This window comes from Dermacentor andersoni, chromosome 1 (assembly GCF_023375885.2).
Source record: "Dermacentor andersoni chromosome 1, qqDerAnde1_hic_scaffold, whole genome shotgun sequence".
Classification (NCBI taxonomy): Eukaryota; Metazoa; Arthropoda; class Arachnida; order Ixodida; family Ixodidae; genus Dermacentor; species Dermacentor andersoni.
Window position 1 is genome coordinate 243,596,508 of NC_092814.1, and position 27,631 is coordinate 243,624,138.

Consider the following 27,631-nt stretch of genomic DNA (forward strand, 5'->3'; position numbering starts at 1 on the left):
TAGGCTAGAACAATCGGAAGTGAATCCTGGGGAAACAGGTGGAAGTAGCATGGATCCAAAGAGGAAAGCTATGGCTCTTTCTGCAATCCTTGGTAATGAGCAAGCCTTAATTTATAATTTTTTCATTGTACAGTGTATATGTTCACATTCCAGCAGCCTTGGCAACCTTTATTTCTTTGCGAGATAGGTATTTGGGCCAATTGATTTGCTGTTATGGGTACATTGTGAACTGAGCTTTCAGAAACATCACTTCTATTTTATTCATATTGCAAAATATGTTCATTGGTTCACATGTGGGATTTTGCACACTATATTTAGTGTGCGATGTTGCAGATGCAGGAGATGTGCAGTTGGCTCTCTCATGCGTGCAATTCGTAGTTGTTAATAAATTCTAATGTACAGTTCTATAGAAATGAACCAAGTGGAGGAAGCTTCACCTAAATGGGAACTCTGCATTTAAATGCATTCACTAGTTATGTGTGTTGATGTGCTGAAGGGAAAATTTTGGGCTGCGAGGACTTAAGTGTGTGGGCTATACAAAATTATTGTTTTCCCAATTGCTTGCACTGTCTTTTGTTGTCATTGCACAAGTGACTGGTTGTACATCAGCTACTAGCACTTGCAGCTAACTTGATTTTGAAGGATGTTGCTTGCACGTGACGAGCATGCATCTTTTTTTGTGTGTATGAAGTGCAGACAGTCAGTGGAATTTTGACTATTTACTATTAACTAATGGAATCCTGTAGATTATCTACTGACTGCCAGATAAGACCCAATTTTTATCCCTTGAAATTCAGAAAAATGTTGAACTCGAAAATGAAGGATCTATGCACAATCGAAATGCGGTGAATTTGAACTCAAGGGGGAGTTGGTTCTTATACCGAAAAAAAAAAGTGAATAAAAAATATAAACAAAATCTGTTCATCAGGTTGTACCGAAAACGTTATACAACTTGATGTGCTTATTTCAAATATGAGGTAAATTTTTGTTTCCCATATGCTTTCAATTTAACTGATCTTCTTGTCAGAAAGAGGTGGGTCTACCCTTACGGGAATATTGCCATTGGGCTGTAGCAGAATGCCACGAACTAGCCCTTTTCTGTGTCCTTGATAAATCTACTTCGTAGTTGAAAAAAAAAAAAAAATTCATCCTGGTTTAGGAATTCCACTTGCGACTGCTGCTTTCTGAAACATTGGTTCTACCATCAAAACAAAAGACTAGCAGGGCGGAGGCGTGCCGCATACTCCTCCAGGGCGGAGGCATACTACAAAAACAGCATGGCATGGCCTGTGTGCTGGCCGGTGCAATAGCGGATGCCAAGACGGCATCACTAGTTTTTGTGGAACCATGTGCATTATGCCTCTTTCAGCTATTTGGAATGACCATCTATGTCTTTCCGCCATGGCAACAATGGCCACTCAAGCATTCCTGTCGACGCCGCCTGAGTCGGCAAGAACGCTGTACCATGTGCTGCTGCCATGCAGTGTTGCGAAGGGTCGGTGGTTACTATGCTGTTACCAGGAGATCATGGTTTGGCGGCGCTTCATTTACGCATTGCCGATTGCTGATAACGGCTCACCGTGACTTTTTACCTTTTGAACAGCGCTTTTTGTTTTCACTCGAAGTGACGTCGATAGCGTAATTTTACAGCTCTCGTGTGGCTGACGCACAGTCACAATGCCGAGGCCATGATGTCCGAGACCTTTGCAGAATTGCGGCATGCCGCAGTAGTTGCCGCAGTAGTTGCCGCAGTTTACGCTTCCAGCCAACTAGACGCTTCTCTCTCATGTGCAGAATACAGTCATGCCCCGCTGGTAGTAAAATATATCACAAACTCTCAAATAAGAAATGCCGGCTGCGCTTGCAGTTTCGAAGTGACAGGAGATCGAAACCAGGCACCGTTTTGAAAGCGCTACATGATGCCACATTTCATTCTTTAGATGGACGTTTCTAGAGGAAGTTTACAGCTAGGTTCGGGAATGCACTGGGAACAAAAATGACACTGAAAATCTTGTTTTCGGTCCAAAGTGCTGCTGAATTGTAACTGCTTACGCCGGCTTCAGTGCGGTTAATTTTTAAGTGTTTTTAAGGGGGAGTCTATACATAACAAACTACTGATGTAACAACCACTTTTCGCGGAACTATCGAGTTTGTTATAAAAAGGTCCAACTGTAGTTTAACTGTTGCAATATTTCCTGTGACTTGGCACCGAAAGTGTCCCCAACAAGTGTTTTTGGGTTTGTGCTAAACTCGCTATCGGTGCCAAGAGTGCTGTTGGCCATATATCGAGAGAGATTTGGCGTCTTGATGAGCTGAGTCTCATGAAAGTGAAACTATCTCCAAAAGTTATTGTCCTAGAATCAAGTTTTCTTTCATGATGTCGAGCTCAAAGACCGCACAACCATTTCATTTGGGGGCAGCACCAGGCCACTACAGTGTCCACAGAGCGCTTCCGACTGGCCTCGTGTTTAAAGAGGGCTTCCCACTGGTCCTGCCATTCGTGAATCGCCATCTCGTTGATGTCGAGTTGTGAAACTGAGGCGGAGTTTTCCAGCTCCATTGACCATCAAAATTGCTAGTTTCTTGAAGCGGGTGTCACACCAAACGCGCTTCGTCACCGCGTTCCAAATGAACGGAGTCGAAGCGGAAAAAGGCCGCAGGGTACTGCAGTACTGTAACTGTAACACCATTTACAAGCACAGCGAAAATGGCACTGATTAAAAAAACAAAAAAAAAAACAAGTTTTGACTCTTTAACTTGTCTATGAATAGGATTGAGACACAAAGGTACAGGTTCCCAATGTAATGCTGAAAACCGTGGAATTTAGAATAATTGCTTTAACATGGTAAGTTATGCTGGCATTCAAACTAATGCGAGGGTCGAGTTCAAGCAACGAAATTCATGAAAAAAAACTCGTTACAATCGAGTAAATATGGTTGTCTGCGAAGTCCATGTCACTCAACACTTTATGTACAGTCCTCAGACTTGTCAAAAACAATGTGTGAGTGTCTGGCAGGCGATACCATCCACACCTTTCACTGCCACTCTGGTGTTATCAGCGAAATTACGTGCCATGCACTCTTTTGCCGGGGGTGCGTTCGATTATGTGCTGAGCGCATAATTCCACTGATAACACGACTGTGCCAGTAGAAGGCACAAATTGTATCTCCGGCCACGTGCTTTCGTGTTGTTCTTAACAGATGTGAGGTCTGTACGGGAACAGGATTGGGATCATTCTCCTCAGGTCCACTAGTCTCCGGTATTTGCCACGTGACATGGCGGCATGCGCGGTGCCAGTAAAAGGAGTCTAGCTAGCAGTGTAGGTCTGGTTGCCACAACAGAAACATCCTATAACACACACAGCGGGGCACTAACACAACAAAGACTATGAAAAATGGTGCAGCTTATCTTGCTTGCTTGATCTTTGCAACTGGTGAGCTGCCTGACGTACCACATTGGCCGCATGCTTCACTGTCTTGATGCAGCTAACCATTTGCAAAAATAATTGTAACATGGCAGTCATGACGTGATTCCAGCTCCTTTAATCATTTTCTGTACACGGAGTCCACAAAAGCTTAGTCTTTGAGATCTGAGGGAGCTGTCACTGAGGTGTGGATTGATGACAATGCTGATAAGTACGTTGCGTCACCTGATGCTCAGCTGGAAAAATGACCGCCAGTTTGAGCCAGGAGCCGGACATGGTGGTGTGCAGTTCGAATTATTTGTGGCGGGCCCAATTAGCGTGCAAATTAACACGCTTTCTAATATAGGGAGTTTTATGGAGCTTGGTTGGACTTAGCTAGTTTGTTTGAAATATTCAAAATTTTGCTTTAATGAGGGGCGATTTAACAAACCTTTAGTGTAATTGTATGTCAGGGACTAAAAAAAAAATATTGGTGTTTTTCAACAAGACCTCAAACAATGCTTATTCATGTAGAATGAATGATCCATCTTTTATTAAAGCTTTTTGCATTATAGCTGGAGAACCCTGTGTAAACTTCATTATGTTTATGCAACAGCAGGAAAGTTGGTGTATTGAACTGTCATCACGCAGGCGCTGCACAGAGCAAGAAGGGTTTTGCTAAAGAGTCTTCAGACGTCCCTTCTCGTCCAGTAAGTAAAACAATTACATCATTCAAACCCGCATCTATCTATGTTGTACTCTGTGTAGGGATTGAATAGTTCAGAGGGCTAATAGTTTTTATGCTGGAAAAAGCTTTCAGTTTGATCTGTAAACAACCCATGTCATTTTGTTGATGTTATTTTATATGTATCTTGAATTTTACACTCGACTGCTCTGTATTTCCTGAAAAAAGAAATAATTTCATCAATGTTGACTGCTGAAATACTTTTGCTTAAAAAATGTTTTCTTAATCATGTAAGTGTTTTTAAAACTTTGCATTTGAAGGCAAAACTATTTGTCCTATGAAAACTGGTACATAATTGTTTTGTGCCTATAAACAGTGAATCTTTCATTTCTTTAATTACGGCACATATAATTACCCATGAAATATTTTTATTTTCTATCTAAGTTCACAAAATACATCAAGAATATGCATGATCAACTAAAATAAAAAATGTATAGCGGGAACTTTTTCAGTAATAGGGGGAAAACACCGTGCAGAAAAGGGGGAGGGGGTTCACCCCAAGCCACCTATGGCTTCGTTTAAAATTTGTACTGGCAGCTCTTGTCATATGTGAACCACCGGTGTACATTTTGTTTGCTTTACATCACGTGTGTGACACCACTGCAGCCAGAGATCTTGCATCAGTCTGTCTCCTCTGACTGCTTTTAAAAGAAAGAATATTTCTCTTCCAGAAGAATTATATAGAATGCTTGAATTTTCGAAAAATATATTCTTCTTGAGCACAATCAAAGCATTTTTTGGTTTTTCAGTTCATATAGATAGCTGTTTTATAATTGTATGCAAAGCAAAAATGAAACTTCCGATATGAAGTAATAGATTTGCTAAAAACTGCTCTTCATTCATACTAAGTTATAAATTGCATACTGAAGCAGTCAGTCAAGGCCATAGGCATGTCTCTCAGTTATTACACTTTCATTAACAAAGACCTCGGCATTGTTTCATGAGCAAACAATGTTAACCACGAAATTTTAGAAAATAAATATGACAGGGTGCCACGCTACTGTGCGTCAAGGCTGGGCGGTTGATGGATTAACCTTCCGAATAATTAATATGTTTTAATCACAATTTTTTTATTGTAAGTAATTGGCAGAGGTCACGTGAGCAAAATTGGGGAAGTGTCGGTGGGACATATCCACTTGTTCAGCAGCAAGCAAAGGAATCACAGACAGTGTTTCGTCGCCTGCCTGTGTGTTTTTAGGAGTCATGACAAAACCAACCTATGCCTACTTTCGTCCGTGTTTGATGTGCTTGTTACTTGTGAAGAAGTGGTCAATCATTTGACACTAAAGGCAATTTCTGTTCAAACAAGTAGCACAGTTTAGGTTTGCGTATAAAATTATTGGTTTAGATTTTTTTTATCTCATGTATGTAAGAACACAAATCCAATTTAATTAATTCCATAAAGGGTTCTGATTAACTGTGGTAAAATTCCATATGCCTAGCCCTAATGTAGATCCCTCTTCAGGTGACTTCACCTGATATAACGGCAGTGGAAAAGACAAATTGTGATAGGTTCATGCTATGTTTGACTAGGCCATAGCTTCTCCATGCTACTTTCACCTGAACTGCGTGTTAGTGCATTCCACATCCTTTAGCATTTTATTACCTCTTCACGGTTCCTGCTCTTTCATTGTGGAATCACAGAATGATACACACAAAACCTGTTTTCAAGTGCTTACAGCTGTGATGACAATCAAGTTTAACCTTTATGTACACATGTGGGTCGACTTAGCAAGCAGAACATACATAAAACCACCGCTGGAATAAAGCAAGAGAACTGCTCAAATGATCTCAGAAAGACGGGGATGGAAGTGCTGCGCCAATTGCACCATTTTGCGCCAAACCATTGAGCTGCGCCAACCTGCGTCAAAACACTAATTTCGAATGAATTTGCAAAATTTAGCAGGGTGTGCTTGTTAAATGGCAACCACACAGCCATAGACATGCCTTGGCTAGCAGCCGTGCAATCCAAGCCTAAGGAATCTGTGTCGGCGTCAGCGTCATCGGACGCTAGTGTCAAGGACGAATCTGTGTCAGCGTCATCGGTAACTAGGCTACAAGAAAATGAAAACACTTTTGTGCTGTACAACGCATTACAAATGTGTTAAGTGTTTGTGCATATGCAGGTTAACTAAAATTATTTAAATTACCGTATTTATTCGCACAATGGTTGCACTTTTTTGTCAAAAAAAAATTGACACAAATTCAGGGGTGCGATCATTACGCAGTTTAAGTTTTCCGTGAAAAGGAAAAATTTTTTGCATTCCGCATTTGCTGCAGGATGACAAGAGGTCAACAAACGGGCGGCTGCCATGTAGACGGCTGCCGCTGTAACAGTGCGGGAGACCAAAACAGAAATGGCGGCCGGTGGAGCAAGCCAAACGCGCTGAATGAGATTTTTTTTCTTCTTGTGGGTACATTACGTACATTGAAAGCTTTTCCATGTCAGTAATGAATAATATTGTTAATATCGGTAAATTTGCGGCAATAACGTAGCCATGTCCACTTTGAGGGTATAGAAACAGAGATGGCCGCGCTTAGCTGCCAGGGACATAGAAACACATGGCGGGCATACTGCGAAAACTGCGGCATTTGTCTTCACTATTATCCTAATACGGCACGTTTCTGCTAAGGGCGGTTGTCGTTTACACGCCTTTATTCACATTTTTTTTTTCCCTTAATGGGCTGCGGTGAATTGGCTTGGGAAGTGGCGGGAGTGAGAAGGTAAGGGTAACAATGGGGGACTTAATTATCTACATCACGGGGTCTGATGTTTTCGCTGGTACGCTCGAGATGAAGCCTGGTCGCAGTGGCTGGAGCCTCAGGATCATTCAGGAATTCGTACAGTGACCATATTCACACTATCAATCAGGTGATAGAGAAATGTGCGGAATATAACCAACCCTTATATATAGCTTTCATTGATTACAAGAAAGGGTTTGATTCAATCGAAACCTCAGCAGTCATGGAGGCATTACGGAAACAGGGTGTAGACGAGCCGTGTGTAAAAATACTGAAAGATATCTATAGCGGCTCCATAGCCACCGTAGTCCTCCATAAAGAAAGCAACAAAATCCCAATAAAGAAAGGCGTCAGGCAGGGAGATACGATCTCTCCAATGCTATTCACAGCGTGTTTACTGGAGGTATTCAGAGACCTGGATTGGGAAGAATTGGGGATAAAAGTTAATGGAGAATACCTTAGTAACTTGCGATTCGCTGATGATATTGCCTTGCTTAGTATAACTCAGGGGACCAATTGCAATGCATGCTCACTGACCTGGAGAGTCAAAGCAAAAGAGTGGGTCTAAAAATTAATCTGCAGAAAACTAAAGTAATGTTTAACAGTCTCGGAAGAGAACAGCAGTTTACGTAGTATAGGTAGCGAGGCACTGGAAGTGGTAAGGGAATACATCTACTTAGGGCAGGTAGTGACCACGGATCCGGATCATGAGACTGAAATAACCAGAAGAATAAGAATGGGCTGGGGTGCGTTTGGCAGGCATTCTCAGATCATGAACAGCAGGTTGCCATTACCCCTCAAGAGAAAAGTGTATAACAGCTGTGTCTTACCAGTACTCCCGTACGGGGCAGAAACGTGGAGGCTTACGAAAAGGGTTCAACTTAAATTGAGGACCACGCAACGAGCTATGGTAAGAAGAATGATAGGTGTAAGGTTAAGGGATAAGAAAAGAGCAGATTGGGTGAGGGAACAAACACGAGTTAATGACATCTTAGTTGAAATCAAGAAAAAGAAATGGGCATGGGCAGGACATTAAATGAGGAGGGAAGATAACCGATGGTCATTAAGGGTTACCGACTGGATTCCAAGGGAAGGGAAGCGTAGCAGGGGGCGGCAGAAAGTTATGTGGACGGATGAGATTAAGAAGTTTGCAGGGACAACGTGGCCACAATTAGTACATGACCGGGGTAATTGGAGAAGTATGGGAGAGGCCTTTGCCCTGCAGTGGGCGTAACCAGGCTGATGATGATAATCATGATGATGACGACGACATCCCTCCCAGCCATCAACTTTCCAGAACAGAATTCCAGAGCTTTATCGCAGAACTCCCTGAACCTTGCATTGTAGTAGGCGATTTAAATGCACATAACACCCTCTGGGGACAGTCACATTGTGATACGAGAGGGCGCTCATTAGAAAATTTCCTTTTATCCACAAGTGCATGCTTACTAAACAAGAAAGAACCCACATTCTACAGTCTGGCAAACAAAACGTTTTCATCTGTACATTTAAACATCACATCAAGTACACTCGTGCCATACCTGGAGTGGAACGTGATCAAAAATCCATATGGGAGTGACCATTACCCAATTGTCTTAAAATTAACAAAAGGCGATACGTGTTCTCCACATCTGCCCCATTGGAAGGTTGACTGTGCTGACTGGAAACGATACAGAGAGCTGATGCACTTGACCTGGGATGACATTTGTACTCTCTCAATCAGCGAAACAGTGTCATATTTGACGGCATTTATAACTGATGCTGCATCAATATGAATCCCTGAAATGAATGGATCGCCCTCTAAACGACATATTCCTTGGTGGAATGAGGAGTGCAAAAAAGCTTGCAAAAATCGAAATAAAGCTTGGAGTCGTCTTCGCGACTCTTTAACTACCGAGAACTTGATCAGCTGCATGAAAATAAATTTGGAAGGTAGAAGAACGCTGTGCCGTGCCAAAAAGGAGAGCTGGCAAACATACATCTCTAGTATAAATTCATGTACAGACAAAAGAGAAGCCTGGAACAGGGTAAATAAAATAAAAGGCTGTGAAACTCATCCTCTACCATTGGTAAATACACACGGAGACACACTTATCGACCAAGCTGATTCTCTAGGGGCACATTTTGAGAAGATTTGTAGTTTATCCCACTACTCAGATACATTTCTGAGATACCGGCAACAAGCGGAGCGACTGCCTCTGTGTCGGAAAGGAAATACCGTATTTACAGGATTGTAAGTCTACCTATTTTTTTAATTTGAAAATCTAAGTTGACTTACAATCAAAACCAAAACATGGCATCGCCAAAAAAGCGAGACTAATGACATATCAGGGGATACAACGTAGTTACAATTTTATGTTTGCTCTATGGCCCTAACTGTAGCTTTCCGCTATCCCGTGTGTTCGCTTTTCGGAAAGGTTTTTCAACATTTGCGAGTTTTACAGTGCACACAACACTCATGGGGGGGGGGGGGGGGGGGGCGATAGTTGATGGAAGTGCCACTGTTCCAGTCTCGGCGGCACCCTCAGAACGGCAGCGCTTGCGACGTGTATCGATAGTTCATGGAACAGCAGACACCGCTCACGTGTTTCTCTTTCCCTGTAGCTCTTAGTTTGATGCATTCGACTTGACTGCTGGCTACATGCTACTTCCATGCTTCCTCAGTCATCACGTGTGTCCCAGGCCCACTAAACATTCGGCACTCCTTCAGTTTAAGAGGGCTGCCATTCTCTACGCCAAGGAAACAAATCACTGCGCAGCGGACCGCAAGTTCGATGTTTCTGAACGGGTGGTGTGAGAGTGGCGACTGCAGCGAAGCAAAATTTTCATCTGTGACGGCAAGTGAAGAATTTCCCCCGGGCCGAAGTCTGGATCTTTTCCGGAGCAGTAGGCCAAGCTTACGGCGAACGTCGCTAAAATGCGTAATCGGTCCATGTCAGGGAAGTGTGACATGGTCATAAAACAAGCCCGGATCTTCGCCTTTTGAGGACCTGCTCCGCCGTGAGTATAACGAGTGGCTGGCGGCAGAAGACCGTGAAATTACGCCAACCGGACCTGTCAAAAAGAGCTTCCCTGATGGCTGTGTGTGGTTGGGTGCATTTGGCGTGGGCTGCTGTTCCACAAGATGTTGTGGTGTGGTTGTTTGCCAGATGTGGAATTTCTCTAGGTGACGACGCGCTGTGGGATCAGATGGCAGCACTAGTGAGGATGATGGCACAAGGCGAGTAGTCCAGTGGCCATGCCAGCTACCAATAAAGTTTCATTATTGACTGCGCCCTTGGGTATGCTCTTCTTCTTCTTTTTTTTTTTTCCCCTGTCACACGCGATATGGGGGGTCAGCTTACAATCGTGTAAGTACAGTGGTAATCAACCTTACAACCGTCCATTTAACATGGTGGAGTTTCAGGCTGCGCTAAATGTTCGTAACAAGTCTGCTTCAGGAAGTGACAGAATACTGTATGAAATTATCAAACACCTACACCTTGAAACTTACAAAACACTAGTGTCACTTTTCAACTCCGTGTTCTCTGCCGGCTGTATCTGTCCACCTGGAAGGAAGCAATAATCATTCCAATACTAAAAGACTGGAAGGACCCAAGTTCGGTCAACAGCTACAGGCCTATAGCCTTGACAAGTTGCCTATGTAAACTGTTTGACAAAATAGTTAACCAGCGTCTCCTCCATTTTTTTGAAAGTAACTAAACTATTTGACCCCCTACAGTGTGGTTTCAGGGACGGTGGATCCACAACTGATCACCTTGTCCGCATTGAGACGAATATTCACGATGCTTTTGTGCATAAACAGTCCTTTTTGTCAGTATTTATTGATATGGAGAAGGTATAGGACACCACGTGGTGTTTCCGAATTCTCCATGACCTGGCTGAAATGGGAGTCTGAGACAATTTGCTGAATGTCATCGAAAGTTCTGTCTAACAGCATGTTCAAATTGTCAAAGTGGGCTGACGAGAATGGGTTTAAATTAAAGCTGTAAAAGAGCATGTGTGTTCTGTTCTCGAACAAGAGAGGTATATTACCTGATCCCACTATCCCAAATTTTTGGGCCTCATTTTAGACTCTTAATTAACATTTATCCCCCATTTGAAATATCTGAAGGCGAAGTGCATGAAGACAATGAATCTTCTGAAGCTCTTGTCCTGTACATCCTGGGGAAGTGACAGAAGGTGCCTCTTGAGCTTGTACAAAAGTCTGATAAGGTCACGCCTTGACTAAGGTGCCATAGTGTATAGCTCTTCTACACCTAGTGCCTTGAAGATGTTAAATTTGATTCACCACATGGGTATCCATCTTGCTACAGGTGCTTTCAGGACTAGTCCTGTAGAAAGCCTGTACGTTGAATCCAACAAATGGTCTCTACATCTACAAAGGACATATTTAACTTTCTCTTACATCATCAGAGTTAAATCAGATATTCAGATTCCATGTCATATTACAATTCGTGACTTGCACACTGCAAGGCTGTTCCGTAACCGCCCAGCCATCTGGCCTCCTCTGTCCCTCCGGTTGGAAGCACTCTCAGGAAAAACACGGGTTCTCTTTTAAAGAATGTCCTAATGGCTCCTACTCTGCTTCCACTGCCTTGGGAGTGGCAGATTATCCAATGTGACATCTTTCCTAGAAATATCGAAACGAGCACCTTAGGCTCACATAAAATTGCTTTTTGTTGAACTTAAGGAGTATTCCTGTGATGAATTTTACACAGATGCTTCAAAGTCTCCTGCTGGTGTTGTTTATGCAGCTCTCGGACCCTCATTTTCAACATCTAGGGCACTAAACCCACACACCAGTATCTTTACAGCGGAAGCATACACTATGCTCTCTGCTATTAAACACATAAGGCTTGTAAATGTTGCTAACAATGTTGTCTTCACAGACTCATTAAGTGTCGCGAGAGCCCTAATTAGTTTAAGAAAACAAGAATTCCGTATTGAATGAGCTGTATAGCTCATTGTGCTCCGCATATATGTGCAACCAAGCGATTTTCTTATGCTGGGTACCTGGTGTTGCATACTCCAGGGTAGCGTATCGTACTGCTGCCGTGTTGTAGCGACGCCTGCCTATCGAAGTTCGACCGACGTTACTATTGGGTAGCGTGGCGTTGTCGGCGGGCTGCAGGCATCCGGTAGACCATAGCGACTGGGCAAGGACGAGACGATTTTAGTGCGAAACTTTCACGGTTTATTGAAAGGTTGATGAAAGATGATAAGAGAATGAAGTGATGAAAAGTACATTTCGGAGCCCCTTAAATAGGCTCTCTGCAATCGTGGGAGGGATCTTGCTTCCGTCAACGTCACGTGACCGGCACAGAAAGAGGGCCCCTCCTCCTCTGTTTATACCGAGCCTGCTGCAAGGAGGAGGGCGTCCCGCCTCCTGGAATTGTAGACGCTTGTCCGTCTCTTTTGCGCGTTGCTGGTTCGTGGAAGTTCTCCTGTAGAGTTTGACCGTTTGAGGAAAGGGTCCCTCTAAAGTCGCACACACACACACACACACACACACAAAAGAGGCCTGTAAACACTGCGAGGCTTCCGCCAGACACTCGAAATGGTCATGGTGAATTAGGAAGTCACGCTTCATTCCGATGAGGCACGGTGGGTGAAGTTCGGGTGAGAGAAAGTCCATTCTGCACGAGGTGTTGGACGCCAACCGTGGCAGAAGTCGCGCCTCATTTTGACGAAGGTCGGGTGAAATTCCTTTCTGCACGTGGTGCCAGATGCCAACTGTAACACTGGCCATAAAGGTATAAAAGGTAACGTAGCTGCTGACAAAAGTGTTAAGTCAGTGAGCTTTAGCGACACAGATGGTAATGTCCCCATCCCTGCCACAGACCTAAGTCTTTTCTACATCGTAAACTAAGGAGCCATTCATTGGGAAGGAGAGTGGGATACACAAACATTGAATAAGCTACACATGATAAAAGCAGAACTAGGGAACTGGATAAGTGAGAAAACAGCACGGTAGAAGGAAGTACTTGTTTGCCAATTAAAGATAAGACACACTTACGGTACTCAGTCTTACCTCTTGATTGGGGGGGGGGGGGATCCTCCGACTTGTGGCAAGTGCGGCAATAATCTCACAGTCCTCCATGTTCTTGTTCAATGCCCTGCAGTAGAAGCAGAGAGGAAAAAGTATTTCCCTTCTGCATATCGCGAAAATATACCTCTTCGCCCTGCATTTTTTCTTAGCGATGAACCGCTTTTTAATCTGCAAATAGTCTTAGATTTTTTAGCCAAAACTGACACCTTGAAGATAGTTTGGCAAGGTAATTTTGATGCCTGATTAACAGCCCTTGTATTCGAGGGCCCTCTTGAAGCTCTAGTGTCACTGTTGTTTTGCTGTCGTGCGTTTTCACCAAAACACAATTGCCATCACCCACGTCCCTAACTATAGTCGGATACAACTTTAGAAAAAAGGGGAGGCCCCGCCTAGATGACCGAAGCGCGACAGCCGATTGCCTCCGTGACTAAAATGGTCCCGCTCGAAAAATAGTGCTCCTGAAATGCGTCATTCTCGGTGTAAATAAATACTTCTATATTTTGATGACTGGTTTAGTAGAGCTCTCATGTTCTACAGCACATGCGGGATAGCAACAGAAAAATAACCCCGTGCCTTCTACAACGCTGCCCGTCGTTTGCTCTTTATCTTCATAGCAAGTGACAAAAGCAGAAAGAGCAGCTCTGCGAGGCTTTTGCGCTTGTTCACATGTACACGGCGTATCTACTACTCGTTTTCCAAGCTTAAAATGAATCAGTTGCTATTGGAAAAGTACTTATATAAAACAATGCATTTATCGCCACTATTACAAACCTGGGGTGAGAATACGGTCGAGGCAGGAAGGTACAAAAATGCTTCATTCATGGTTTTAAATAAATACTCTTGGTTTTAAATAGTATAAAATTTATATTTTTTGGTTTTGTGTTCTCACAATTCTTTTTCCTTTTCATTATTATTTTTTTTTTTTGCAAGCCTGCAATCTCGCCAGTTCGCGTAAGGCATTGCGTGCGAGTTTTCCGCCGTGAAGCCCAGCGACTTCGGACTTTATTGCCGAACGAGCCTTGTGTCGCCTCGATGTCCACACTACCAAGGAGCCTCGACAAGAACAAGAGTGGCCATACCCTGAACAGCGCTTCACGCAACATGATCCTCCACTGCTACACGTATTGGCGTAACAGGGAGCCTGAATGCAGCGCGGAGGCCACGACGAAGTTTGTCGCCGAGATGCTCGATCCGACGAAAAACGACCCCGTCCGACGAAAAACGCAGCGACACAGTACACGAACACACTCGCCGCTAACAGTAGGCACCGGTCTTTGGAAAACTTTTCTCGTTGTAACTTCATTCGGGAGCGAAATAAAACAACATGGAACAAACATGCAGGATGTGTGTTCGTAGCAGTCGCCGCGGGATCCTGTTTTCAGGCAAAGCGTAGCGCAGCGCCAGCGATCCTTACTGCAGTGTTCCTTCGCTAGATCACAGCTCAGAATAAACGCACGCGGCACAAATGCCGCATCGTAAGCTCACAGTAATATTTCCGGCATGATAGACCATCACAAACATTTCTGAAATTCACTCTGACTAGGGGCTGAAGCACACAGCTGACGCGACCTCGCCCAGTTCGAAGCGCCAGCGGCCATCATCTCCGTCGGCGGGGTCACCGACCGTCCGGGTCACCGACCGTCCGGCTCATGACGTTAGTCCAGAGTGCGCACCCATTGGTGGATGCTCATGTGCCTCCGCCTCGGAGGAGTAAACGCTCCCTTTTTTCTAAAGTTATCCGACTATAATCAGTGTCATTATTTTAGTACCTATATATTTTATGCCATTTACAGCGACAGTTTTTACGCCCTTTTATAGCCATGTCACATCTACCATGATGAATTCACTGTCCACGCTATTCACAATACGTCGTTAAAATTACCATTTGTCATGGTGCTCTTTATCCATACCTGGCCTTTGTGCCATTAAACACCACATATCATCGGGAGGTCTCGAAAGTGGTGTTTCAAACCATCATTAGCGGCCTAATGAGTGTGGTATGGAAAGAGTTAACCAATATATCAGATGGTGGTGAAAATGTGTTTATTTGAACGATCAAATTTGGGCTTCCGGGTTTAGGTAGTTTTCTTATCCCTATATCAGGGAGCCCAGGCCGAAATCCATAATATAGGAGAGGAGAGAATTAAAACGGGGGCCACGCCTGCAGGCCATCTGGATCAGTAGGCGATAGTCCTCGAGGAAGGCGCTTTCTTCAAATGTGTTCTGTGGCAGTGCCCTTCTGAATGAAATGTGCCGCATCGACTGCTTTTTCTTTGCTGTTGCACTTTAGGCATCAGATAGTGAGATTTTTCAATTCGCACTGGCAATTCACAGTCGCTGCTGCTCCTCGTCGAGTGAAAACAGATGCAGCTAAAATAGTTCCTCATGCATGCACACACCGCGACTGAAGATGGGCATCCCACATTTTGCAGCGAAGAGAAACTTCTGCATGCTATAGTTACTGCTGCACCGAAAGGCTGGTTATTCAATGACCTCGTATGAACTGACATCCCGTAAATTTCACGGAGAATAAGCTAAAACATCTCCAAATCGTTCTGCAGCACGTGACAGCAACACATTCAAGCAGTCTTCAACGTCAATTATTGTCAATTGTGGCCGTCTTGCACAAGTCGGAGAAGAGGGAAGGTTTGCCGCACACTCTTTCCTGGTGCAGAGGGTAAGACTGTATTAGAGGGTACGACAGGCACATATTGACGTTTAGAAATATTGAAGAGTTGATGTTTAGAAATATTCGAAAAGTATTTGAAAAATGTTTGCATTTATGAATAGTGTCTATTCTATTCGAAGACCAAATCGAATAGGACACTATTCGATTTGTTATTCGAAAGCTTCGAATATTTGTATGTCCCTAGGAAAAACCGTAACATGAGGTGTGCTGCGGACATGAACAGCAAATGCAAAGATCAGCCAGATTTGTTTTGAACTTGACTGGTGGTAACTAGTTTCAATGCAGTTCGCTACAGTTCACTGCAGTGACGGCGTCGGCAAATACAAAAAAGTTGCTCGAGCAACAGCTTATCCGCATTACATGTTTGCTCGAAAACCACCTGACAGCGTTCTGGCAATGAAGGCGGGAGCAGTGTTTTCAAAACATTGACGCAACGGTGGCCTTAAACTTACTGAAGCTGCGAGCCAGCCTTTGAGCCAGCCTCCTCTTCTTGGCAAACACTCGCATGGCAGATTCCTCGTTGGCATTGCATATTCTCCATGCACGGGCGCGGTAGTGGTGTATGTGTCGTGGGGCTCCTTTTTCATTGCGGGGTGCTGTTCTCGTCGCGACAATTGCATTCATGAGGCTGACGTAATGCGCAGCTTCTGCCACTGTAGGGCCTGAATCGCCTGTGATGTCGCTTTCGCTGTCCTCATCACTATAGCTAGTCGACACTTTGGCAAGAACAGAGGCAATGATGGTGAAAAGTCGAACCTCATAGTTGACATCTTTTCGTGGTCGCAGCAGCACTGCTGAGTAACTTCTTCGCATTCCAAATGCCACACACGCTGTAGTCAACAGTAGATCTCTGTCGCATGCCAGCGCCGATTTCTTCGTGTCACATTTGATAGCATGAACAATGTCTAATTTTTCGTCTACGCTGAGCACCCGACGCATTTTTTTCTCCGAGCTTCGACATGACGCGATTGTTTGCACAACGCCACAACGCTCCTTGGCACAACGTCGAAATCATGTTCATGTCGAATGTCGATGTGGCTTCACGCGCAAACGCACATGACGCTTGGAGGCCGCTGTTCTGATCCATGGTTCCGATCTCAGGCTTGTTGCTTTGCTGTGCGACCCAATGGAGACGAAGCACTGCTGTATTTGTGCGACGAAAAGGGGAAGCACTACGTGTTAACCGATACGTAAGCAGTAAGCTGATACGGCTTATGCGGATACAAAACACATTATGTTCAATGGCCGCTGAGTCAGGGATTTGACTTTATTACTTTTAAAACGAAACTACTGTTTAGGTGGGTACGGTTTAACGAGGTTTTACTGTACTTTGGTTCATGCCATTCAAATAACTGCAGTTAGCTAATTTGTAGTCAATTAATTTGTAGAATTTGTAGTCAACAATTTTTTTACCTGTTTGTTCTTTTGGGGCTGATAAAGAAAGTCTGTGAAAAATGAAACATATCACTTGACTAGCTATCCACCTGCATCACAAAGAAGCGCCCTCAGAGAAGCTGCACAGGTGTTAGTGGGCGATCTGTCGTGGGCAGAGTGCACTGGGTAAAGTTGCAACTCTGCCACTAACTGCTATGGAGCTTATTTGAGAGCACTCCTTTTTCGGTCACTGTTCCTCCCTGTGGAGGGTGTGGTGGTGCCAGAACAAAGTTTGCGGAATTCATTAAATCAAGCGCAAACAATTAGCTAGCTGCTGGGGTAGCTCAGTGGCTATGGTGCATTTCTTAGCATGAGGCTGTGGGTTTGGTCTTGAGTCCTTCACCATGGCAGCCAGTCTGAGGGTGGAATGCAAGAATGCTCATGTAGTGTGCTTTGCGTGCTTATTAAAGAACCTCATGTGGTCGAAATCAGTACGGAGTCGTCCACTACGGCTTGCTCATAATCATGGTTTTGGCACATAGAACTCCAGAATTTGTTTATCCTCCTGAGACCCGGGATGCATTTGGGTGCACAGATTGTTCCTAAACTTTCAGAATTTGTAGGGTTATGAAGGTGAAAAGTGTTAAATATTTTTTCAATATCCCTGATAGTTTCAGCTCAGCGCGATGTCCATTATATTGGACACTGGGATGCTACCCGGTCTTTTTTCACCCAGCATGCAAGTAATGACATACCACAGATATTGCGCTCAAACTTGTGTGCAAAAATTTTTTAATAGTTTGAAAGGCAAAGTAGTGAATAAAGTACATAAAAAGAGCATTCCTCTGCTCAACAAAAATTTTGCTCTTGTGTTCACTTCCTGTGGGTACTTTCAAAACACCTTTTTGTCCTTGGTGATGCAGAAGAAGAGCTGGCATTTGGTGCAAAAGAACTTTTTCATGTCGCAGCCCTGTAGTCTGCAACGGGCAGCGTGTGCAGTGTCTGCCAGCATTGAGCAGTGGGTAGTGCTCTTCGGATTCTTGAGGAGACAGTAGAGCCTGCTTTGAAGGCGGATGCCACTAGGCTTCGCTCTCACTCTCCGTTTCATCCTGCTTCTTCCCTTTAGCCACGAGAGTCTCAGCAACGCATTGGCGGAACTGCATATATTTGAGTATTTCTTTCCGCTGTTTCTTTAGGGAGCGTATGTCCCGCGTGTACTGCATCCAGGAGTTGCAGAGGGCAATGTCGAAGAGGTGGAAGATAGCTATGATTGTCCACTTGTTAACGCGTGCTTTTATCCTGTAGTAACTTATCATTCGGTCTGCCTTGTCAACACCACCCATGCTGGCGGTGTACATGCGCGCAATATCTGGTAGAAGGATATCGATATGTTTTTTTCCCTTACGAGACCACCTGCGACACCTGTCTGGCGGGTCCTAGCCATGGACTGAAAAAAGAAAAGTTATCAGCTTAATTCATCAAGACACGCGAGGCCGGTCCCCTAAAGAAAAAAAGACGCGATTTCGTCCACAAGCCGCTAAATGCCAACACTACTCGCCTGCTGTTCATAACAAGGCCATCGCAATAGCGTGGTCAAAATAACCGGGTTGAGTCCTAGCGTCCAACGTAATGGACACGTGAAATCAAAGGAAGCGTAAAAAAAAGTAAACGCGCGAACAGTTTAAATTTCGTATTCTGCGCGTACGCTGTTGTATTAACTTTATTATAAAATCAAAGATATGCCCTGAAAGCAGGTAGAAATACGAGAAACAGTGCTTACTTCTCCGGCAGCTGCTGTAAAACGCCGCGCCGCTGAATGCCGCCATTGTGGAACTGTTTCGGCGGGAATTTGAACGATGTATTTTTATCAATGCTGCATAGATGGCGCAAGCAGGTGTCCAATAAGTTGGACAGCGCGGTTTTATGAGGATGAAAGCCTTGTCACAGGAGTACTGTCTAATTTCTGAATGTCCAATATATTGGACAAATCCCCATAGCGGGGTCTCACTCTTGTGAAAATATAGGTGGTGTCACATGGCCTAACCATCGCAAAATGCTCATGGAAGGTTTGTAGTTGTAAATCGGGCACCTACATATATAAGGTATGAGAATAACAAATATATCTATAACCAGTGCTTAGTGGTATCTTTATCTATTTTCACAGGAATGTGCAGAAGTAGAGCTACTAATTTGTGAAGTGAAAGACACAACATCCTTCTTTGGGCAGCGACCTTCAGATTCTGACAAAGCCACTGAACTTGGAATCCAGCTGGCTGAGATCTGCCGTACAGCTGTGTCGGAGACAAATCCAGAACTTGAGAAGGTAAGCGTATTATCCCGTGTTGCAGCAACAAGAAATGTACGAGGGTGAATCAGAAAGTTTATGCCACTATTTTTGTTAGCCAAAATAAAGTACATACAAATAATAACAAATGTGCATACTATTCTACGTACCTTGCACTATTTTTCCACATGGGCCCGACACCGGTTCAGACACTTGCTCATCGCAGCACTAAATTTGAGATGTCCCTGTGGTAGAATTTGTCCTGCTGACGCTCATTGTCATGAAAGTCTTCACAGCCTTTTGCCAACTCACAACACCACCACCTCAGACTTCTCAAAGCGAGACACCTTTCCCCATATGTGGGCTGCATTTCCCTGTGGATTTCGATGGCTGTTTGTCCCTTGCTCCATAGAAAATGAATCACACTTCGTTGCTCTTACGCTGTGGACATGTGAAGCACAACTGCCATCTTTAACAACTGACAGCAGCCCCGTACCACGGAGGTTCCGGCAGATAAGGTCGGGCCTGTCCAAGAAAGGTCCACAGCTGAGAATGGATATGCTGACTCTGCATATACAGCTTTAATTTGGATAAAAAATATAGGGGCAAAGACTTTCTGATCTGTCCTCGTAATTGCAGCTGGAAAGACACTAAAAGGGCGAATTGCATGAAGTAGTTTACCTCTAAATAAATTCACCCACATTTAAAAATGTTCGCCCAGTTCGTTTCGCATAACTTTTGTAATGACAAAGAGGCAACTTTTTTGCTTTTGCCAACGGGCAACTTTCAGAGCGATAACTTATGCCACTTTTCCAAACTTCTTCAACTGTGGTGGAACTTAACCATGAATAATATACTTTGTGTAAGCTGCCCAGGGTCTTTTTTTTTGTAAGGTTTGTGGTGCAGCAGCCACTTCGCGTCATAGACATGTCTCCTGTTGCGCTTACAATTCTATATCTGCATTCGGCAACGTATTGCTGAGAGCACAATTATATGCGAAATTTTAATGAAGCACTTATTCATGCTAGGGAGCCATCTCCTTCACATGTAAAAATTTTTTACACCTGTGCAGGATGTGTTAAGCAGGAGACACAGAGTATGATTTGGCATCCGATTTGACGTGCGGCGCTGCATGCTCCGACATGCAACATACGATTCAGGGCACACAAGACATGCATCCGATGGAGCAAGTGATGCATAAGCTTCGCGTATATCTAGCAGCCCAGCTTGTGTGCTCGGAAAACTTCATGTTCTCTTCGAGCAATGAAATATAAATAACTTTGCACCGGTCTGTTTTGCTTTACGCAAACACTGTCAGTAAAATTATGCCTTAGTCAGTGACAACAAATTTCATGACAGCACTTGTCTACTGATGGCTTCGCTTGACAGCCAGCGATAGGGCTGGTAGGCCTAGCTCGACGGATGCTGCGATCGACGGTGTTTGCAATCCAGCCCCAACTTGTCAAAGAACGCTCTTTTTTGCCAACTAAAACTGTGCACTTAGGTTGCCTGTAAGAAGGCCACACCTAAAATATTTTGGAATGACATAAAATTATTAGGCAGGAAGTCTGCTACTATACAACAACATATCCTAGACGAAGATGGAAACAAACTGGAAGGGGACGTGGCATTAAATTACATCCAAAAAATACCAGCCGAATCTTTCCAAGGCAATAACAAGGTTCTATTTGAGGAAAGAAGAACATTAAAGAGAACCAGATGGAAAATGAGCTGTGCTAACAAATTTCAACTGGAAAAAAGCTGAAGAAAAAATTCCTAAGCGCACAGCCACAGCGCTAGACAAGGTTCTCGTAATGCTGCGTAACCAACTAGGTCCAAAAAGTAAGGAAGCTCTGTTGAAAGCAGTAGAAAAAAAGTTTAACAGATAGACGAATATCAGACAGTTGGCGACAAAATAGAAAGAATTTAATTTATAAAGGCAAGGGGAGAAAGATCGAATTCACTCATATAGATTGTTGACCATTACATTGGTAATATACAGGTTAGCAATGCAGGCAATTAAGTTAAGGCTGTAAGCATGGGCAGAGAATAATGGTAATTTGGGAGAACTTCAGAATGGCTTCAGAATTGGTAGACGTCTGGATAATAACTTATTTATCCTTGCTCAGTGTATTGAAATATCCAGAATAGAAAGGAGACCGTTATATATGGCCTTTTTAGACTTTACAGAAGCATATGACGGCATAGACCGCAACATTTTGTGGGATATTCTGGAAGGGGAAGGCTTACGTGATGATTGTATGCAGCTTTTGAGAGATTTAGCTAGAAAATACTGTTTGCATTGAATAAGACGGGATGAGGAGCGAGGAGAAAGTTGATATCAACAAGGGACTGAGGCAGAGGTGCCCTGTATCCTCACTGTTTATGATGTACATGGTAAGGATGAAAAGGGTGCTAGAGGCAAGTAATGCCGGGTTTAATCTGTCATACAAAGAGGCGAGTACAGTAGTAGAGCAGCAGCTTCCAGGTTTGTTTTATGCGGACCTCATTGTGTTGCTAGCTAATAAGCAAAGTGATATGCAACATCTCGCCAATATCTGTGGACATGAAGACAAGAATGTAGGTCTGAAATTTAACGTTAAAATATCAGGTGTTATGGTATTAAATGAAACAGTGAACAGACAGTGTCAATACATGGCCAGGAAATACCTATCATAAAAGAATATAAGTACCTTGGTATATGGATAAATGAAGGCAATAGATATATGGAAATACAGGAAAAAACAATAACAGCAAAGGGGAAGAGAAATGCGGCCATAATCAAACACAGAGCTCTATGGGGATACGATAGGTATGAAGGTGCTCCGCGGTATGTGAAAAGGTGTAACGGTTCCAGGACTTACATTTGGAAATGCGGTTGTTTGCTTGAAATCAGGGCTACAATGAGGACTCCATGGCAACCAAAAGTCAGTTGGAAGCCTTGCATTGGGTGCTCACGGGAAGACTACAAATGAAGCTGTGCAGGGTAATATGGGCTGGGCAAGTAAGCTTACATTGTTTATTGTCCATGGTGAATGGAGCAGTACATGCCCACAAATTTCGTACAGGTCAAGTGGAGTTAATGCTGTCAGTCACTGAGTTTACAACATGCACACATAGATAGCCATCTATTTAATGGAATTGAGAGCTGAAATCAAGTGAAGTTTTCCCATAGTGTTCGGCATGCTGCTATAGCAGGGAGAATGAAGGTTCAGATATCGATATTTATGCATGGCTACCCTCATACTTGTATTGCATACAGTCCTGTTTGACATGTTTTGTACTATAATTATATTGTCTGTGCTCGACGATTTCAGCTAGATTAAAATAAAACGTATAAAGTGCTCGGGAAAGATGTACTGTTAGCAAGATAAGCTCGAGCTGCAATGTCCCATTATTTTCATAGCACATTGGCGAGAGGCACAAATTGTAGGGGAAAAAAACTGTTATGCAATAAATTTTACATTGCATATTGGTGCAGCAGTAAAGTCTTTGACGCAAGTGGAGTATTCGTAGGAAAGCAAGGAATATTATGGAGACAACAGTGCTTACAAGGACTTCTGGAAATATTGTTTGAATAAACAAGGACGCTAAATAAGCGTACAAGTAAGCCCAATAAGGCTCACGCGTCCTTGAAAATGCAATTGACGGTTTCATGTTGAAAAAGCATATCGGCTTACGTATTCAAACAAGGCAAAGTGGTTGCAAGGTGATGAACACTTCAATTGAGTAACAGATGTGAGTAAGGGAAGCCTCAGCCAGGAGGCAATGTTTCAACAAGCAAACCTATTTTTCAGGACCGTGACGAATGCAAGTTCCCACGCTGAGGCTTCCGTTGCTCGTCTGCTGTTGATTGGCTATAACAAACTAATGGATATAACGAAGCAATCGTGATTCCCCTTGAAATTCCAATAGATGCCCATGTATTGAAAACCTCGTTTTAACGAAGCTAAAATTTCCTCGCGATGGGTATAACGAACCATTTTTTTAGAGCATAGCTCTTTGGCGCCCGTTCCTGTGTTTTGCAATGCCGTCGTGCCTCGCCATAAACCAGCGTCATAGTCGGGGCTAGCCTCTTGCTCCGCACGCTCTGGCACCATCTCTCGCGCACGGCCCGAGCCTTGCTCTCTTTGCTCCGCCTTCAATGCCACCCATGTGCGGTGGCAATCAGATTGCCGGCTTGGTGGCAGCTGATCTCGATGATGTGCTGCTGCCCAAGCCAAAACGCATAGCTGCCATTCGCCACTGCGGGTACCCTTTCCTTCCCTCCGCTCCTCCGTGGCTGCGACCGCGCGATAGCGCTCGGTGTTCTCTGGTTGCCAAAGCGCCAGCTCAGTATCAACAGATCACGGTGCGCGCTTCCCAAGCTGAAATGCAAAGCCACCTTCAGTTGACTCGCTAGCAGCGTCAGCTGTGTCAGTCAGTCGCTGCCGTCTCTTCGCCGCGCAGCGTTCCTATGCGCCTAAGCGCTGCCTCCCACAACCTCCCGATAAGTGAGGCAGCTGCGCAAAGCTACGCTCTGTTTGCGGCGGCTGGTGCGAAATGTTCTGGACCAGACGGATTGTCTGAGGCTCACAGATGGTTTATATTATAATATAATCCGTCTGCCTAAATGAGTAGTTTATTCTCAGCCAGTTCTTTCTGAGCCATGAGCTTGGCAACTGGTGGAAGTCCTTCATCTGCTGCTGCTGCTAAACGAGCTGCCCAAGCAGAGGCCTACTGCCGTTGCCGCCAGAATACAGAGGTGCGCTATGCCGATCCAGGCATTGGTGCAGCAAGTCTAGCCTATATCCATCTATTTCTCCGACCACATTGCTACCTTCATGACAGTCAAGAACTGGGACAGGGTGTCTACCAACCGGGAAAACCGGGAATTCTCAGGGATTTTTAGTAGTCTGGAAAAACTCAGGGAAAACTCAGGGATTTTGTGCCTCTATCAGGGAAAATTAGCTTTAATTTTATTGAAAGGGTCGAAAGTCGCGGTAATGCTGGCTCGAGTAACAGACAGGAATCGTGACGAATCGTCTTTGACACCCTGTTGTCGGCTGGAGGAGTTGCCAGTGTAGAGTCAACGACCGACTTTCCGGATTCCCGATAATTTGGACGGCTTCGCGGCACCACCATGTACCCCATAGAGTCAGTGTGTCAGAACATCTGAAATTTCGGACCCAAGAACTCTTTGCCGTCCGATTTTCCGGACCTTCTGCGTGACCGCAGGTAGGAAACGGCATTAATCAAAGCCATCACCGCTGCCATTTTGATTACTTCGCCGCCTCGAAGCAGCGCTATCGCACGCAGATCCGCTGGAAGCCGTAGCTACTACTGCGGAAACGCTACGCCTAGCTGCTTCGACGTTCGCTATTAAGCTTCTTGTCGTTTGGTGCCGTGTTTCTTCATTTCTCCGCTGTCAGCAATAATTTTGGCTTCGAAGCTCGGAAAGCACGGCGCCTTCCATAATGCTGGTTCCTGAAAGTTAGTTTCGCCTCAGTACAGTTTTGTGACGCGGTGAAGCATTAGCAAAAGCATTGCGGTGAAGCTTAACAAGTGTAGAAAGGGGCAATTGTCACGGGACACAGTATGTATTCCTTAATTTTACACGCGTGCACCCGCCCTCTCCTGTCACAGTAGGAGCACCACTATGCCGAATAAGTGTACTGACAGGCATTCAGAGCTTTTCCAGACGTGTCTGTGTCGATTTGAGCCCTGAAGAGCAGTAAAAGACATGCATTTATTTTTTCGGACTGCCTGATTTTTCGGAAGTATTCGCGGCCCCTAGGGGGTCGGAAAAATTGGACGTTGACTGTAAACTGACCAAGAGTATGCTTCAAATGGTCCGTAGTGCGAACGCGCGACAAAAGGAGAACAGAGAGGTCCGATGCATTGAGGAATGAACGGGGAATGAAGTATGCGAGTGCTTCTTTGAAGGAGCCTGAGCTCAAAAAACACTCTTGGCTGACACCGAGATGCAGGTGTCCCTCACACAAACCAAAATAGACTCTTTAAAGCAGTGAAACACAACACTGAGGCGTCGTGCGCGGGCTGAGAGTATGTCAGGACAGTTGAGGTTGACTTACGAGCTGTTGAGAGAGACTCTCAATTGTGACAAAATTCGGGCCTCATACCACTGAGCTTGCTATCAGTTGGTATAAATAGCTCATATTCGAAAATATTTGATTCTGTATGCATCTCCTTTTTATTTGTATTTGAGAATGTCTGACTCGATTCGCAATTTCTTTCGAAGACATTTTATTTGCTGTGCATTTTACTGACCCCTCCCTTCTATTTTTTTTTTTAATAACTTAAACTTAGTATTCAAATTGGATTAAGTCTGTTCTTTTAAAAAAATTTTTCATATTCTTACTAAAGAGTGACAGCATCGGGCGATATGGTTCCAGCCCGTCTTGCCATAAAACATAGTTCCACATCACTCAGGGAATTTCGCAAAGGCACTCAGGGAATTTCGCAAAGGCACTCAGGGAAAACCTGGAAAACTCAGGGAATTTGGAAATGTCAACTTGGTAGACACCCTGTGGGAGTGGAGTGTTTCTTGAAGTAGTGAAGAATAAAAGGTTGTAACTGTACATACATGTCTTGCTCGAATTTTTTGCCTCCGTGTATAGAAAAGCTGAAACAGCTGAAGAGCTGCACTCAAATTTCGCATTAGGAAGTAACGTAATCGTCAGTATTTTTTTTACACAACAAGCATTTACTTATCATTTTGGTAGCCGTCAGGTCAAAGTCTTATAGCGCGCAACGTTCGCGTCTCCCGGCCTCCCCTTTCCCATGGAACTGGTGGACCTGCTCGCTCTTCTGCTGCGTGCGCGGGGCGGCGCTGACTGCGGTTTTGTTGTTGCTTGCCGTTGCCTTTGTGCGCATCAACGATATAAGTGTTTCTATCGGTTCATTCGTGCGAGTTCCCGTCACCAGAAAGTGGATGGACGACGGCAAACAGAAGCACAAAACGATTTCAATCGAGCAGAAGGTGGCTATGCTGAAAGCCGTCGAATCTGGCGTGAAGAAAAAAAACAAAACGTTGCCGAAGCTTTTGGCATAGCGTTGACAGCGTGCTCAATGCTTTGAGCACGCTGTCAACGATTTTGACCAGCAAAGAAGCTGTCAACGGTGCCGTTGCACGTGGCCCAAAAGGCAATGGAAAGAAGCTGCGAGCCCTTGCTTTCGAAGCTGTAGAAAAGGCGGTCTTCAAGTGGTTTTTGGACGTAAAAGCAAGACAAATGGCACTCGTGTGAATAGGGCACTGTTGCAGAACAAAGCGAGGGACTTCGCATGCATCATGGGGTACGACGATTTTGTGGCAAATGTTGGCTTGCTGCAGCGTTTCAAGGATCTCTACAATATCATTGGCAGGGCTGTCAGCGGAGAAGCGCAGTCTTCGATCGCGAAACTTCAATGGCGTGGGTGTAGGCAAACGTTGGACAGCTGCTTGAAAAATAATGTGCCAAGGATTTGTTCAACGTTGATGAGATAGCCCTGTTCTACCAGATTTTGCCGCAAAAAACCTTGGGCTTCAAAGGTGAACGCTGCCAGGGTGGTAAACAGAGCAAGGCCCTCGTAACTGTGTTGCTTTTTGCCAACATGGATGGGTCATTAGAGGTGCCGACCCTCATGGTAGGAAAATGTGCGTCGCCACGATGCTTCAAAGGCAAACGAAAGCTCCAAGTGAGTTATCTGTCCAACCGTAAGGCTTGGATGACAAGAGAAATTTTAGCACAATGGCTGTGGAAGTGGGACGAGCGGCTGGGCAAGCTGAACCGCGAGATATGCCTCGTGCTGGACAACTGCTCGGCCCACCACACTGCCGCTGTGCTCAAAAACATTGAGCTATGCTTCTTGCCACCAAACTGTACTTCAGTTGTGCAACCTCTCGACGAAGGAGTTATCATGAACTTTAAGTCGGGCTACCCCAAGCATGTGATCGACCGGATTCTGCTCAATATGAGCATGAAGCATAAGTCCACGATGACTTGTACGTGGCGATCAAGATGCTGCAGGCTGCTTAGATGGCTGTACCGGCAAGCACGATCGCCAATTGCTTACGGAATGCCTCATTTGGCGTCGGCAGCGGTAGTTACAGCGAAGATCTCTTTGCTGCCGCCAATGAGGGTGCCGGGGCGACCAAGCCCTAGCGTTCTGGGACGCTCTCCTTGACGCCGGCGTTGTGGCCGACTGCGACACCTTCTGCACGTACGTCAGTGCCGATGCTGACGTCGTGACGACGCAAGAGCTAATGGAGGCGGAAATTGTGCGCGCGCTGACAGGGGTGGCTAATGACAGTGGTGAATGGGTCGACGACAGCCTGGAGGCTAATATTGGCGAACCCGATG

The 27,631-nt window shown here is 44.6% G+C and overlaps 1 protein-coding gene across 3 annotated transcripts in view; it reads left to right on the forward strand.

The window, feature by feature from the left end:
• Window positions 1-27,631, forward strand: part of LOC126548000 (serine/threonine-protein kinase 31-like) — a 322,789-nt gene that overhangs the window by 39,527 nt on the left and 255,631 nt on the right. For all 3 annotated transcript variants that reach the window (XM_050196069.3, XM_050196070.3, XM_050196071.3), the window contains 3 exons: window positions 4-92; window positions 4,055-4,113; window positions 19,170-19,328. In XM_050196069.3, the coding sequence (XP_050052026.1) occupies window positions 4-92; window positions 4,055-4,113; window positions 19,170-19,328 (307 nt within the window). The remainder of the gene's footprint in view (window positions 1-3; window positions 93-4,054; window positions 4,114-19,169; window positions 19,329-27,631) is intronic.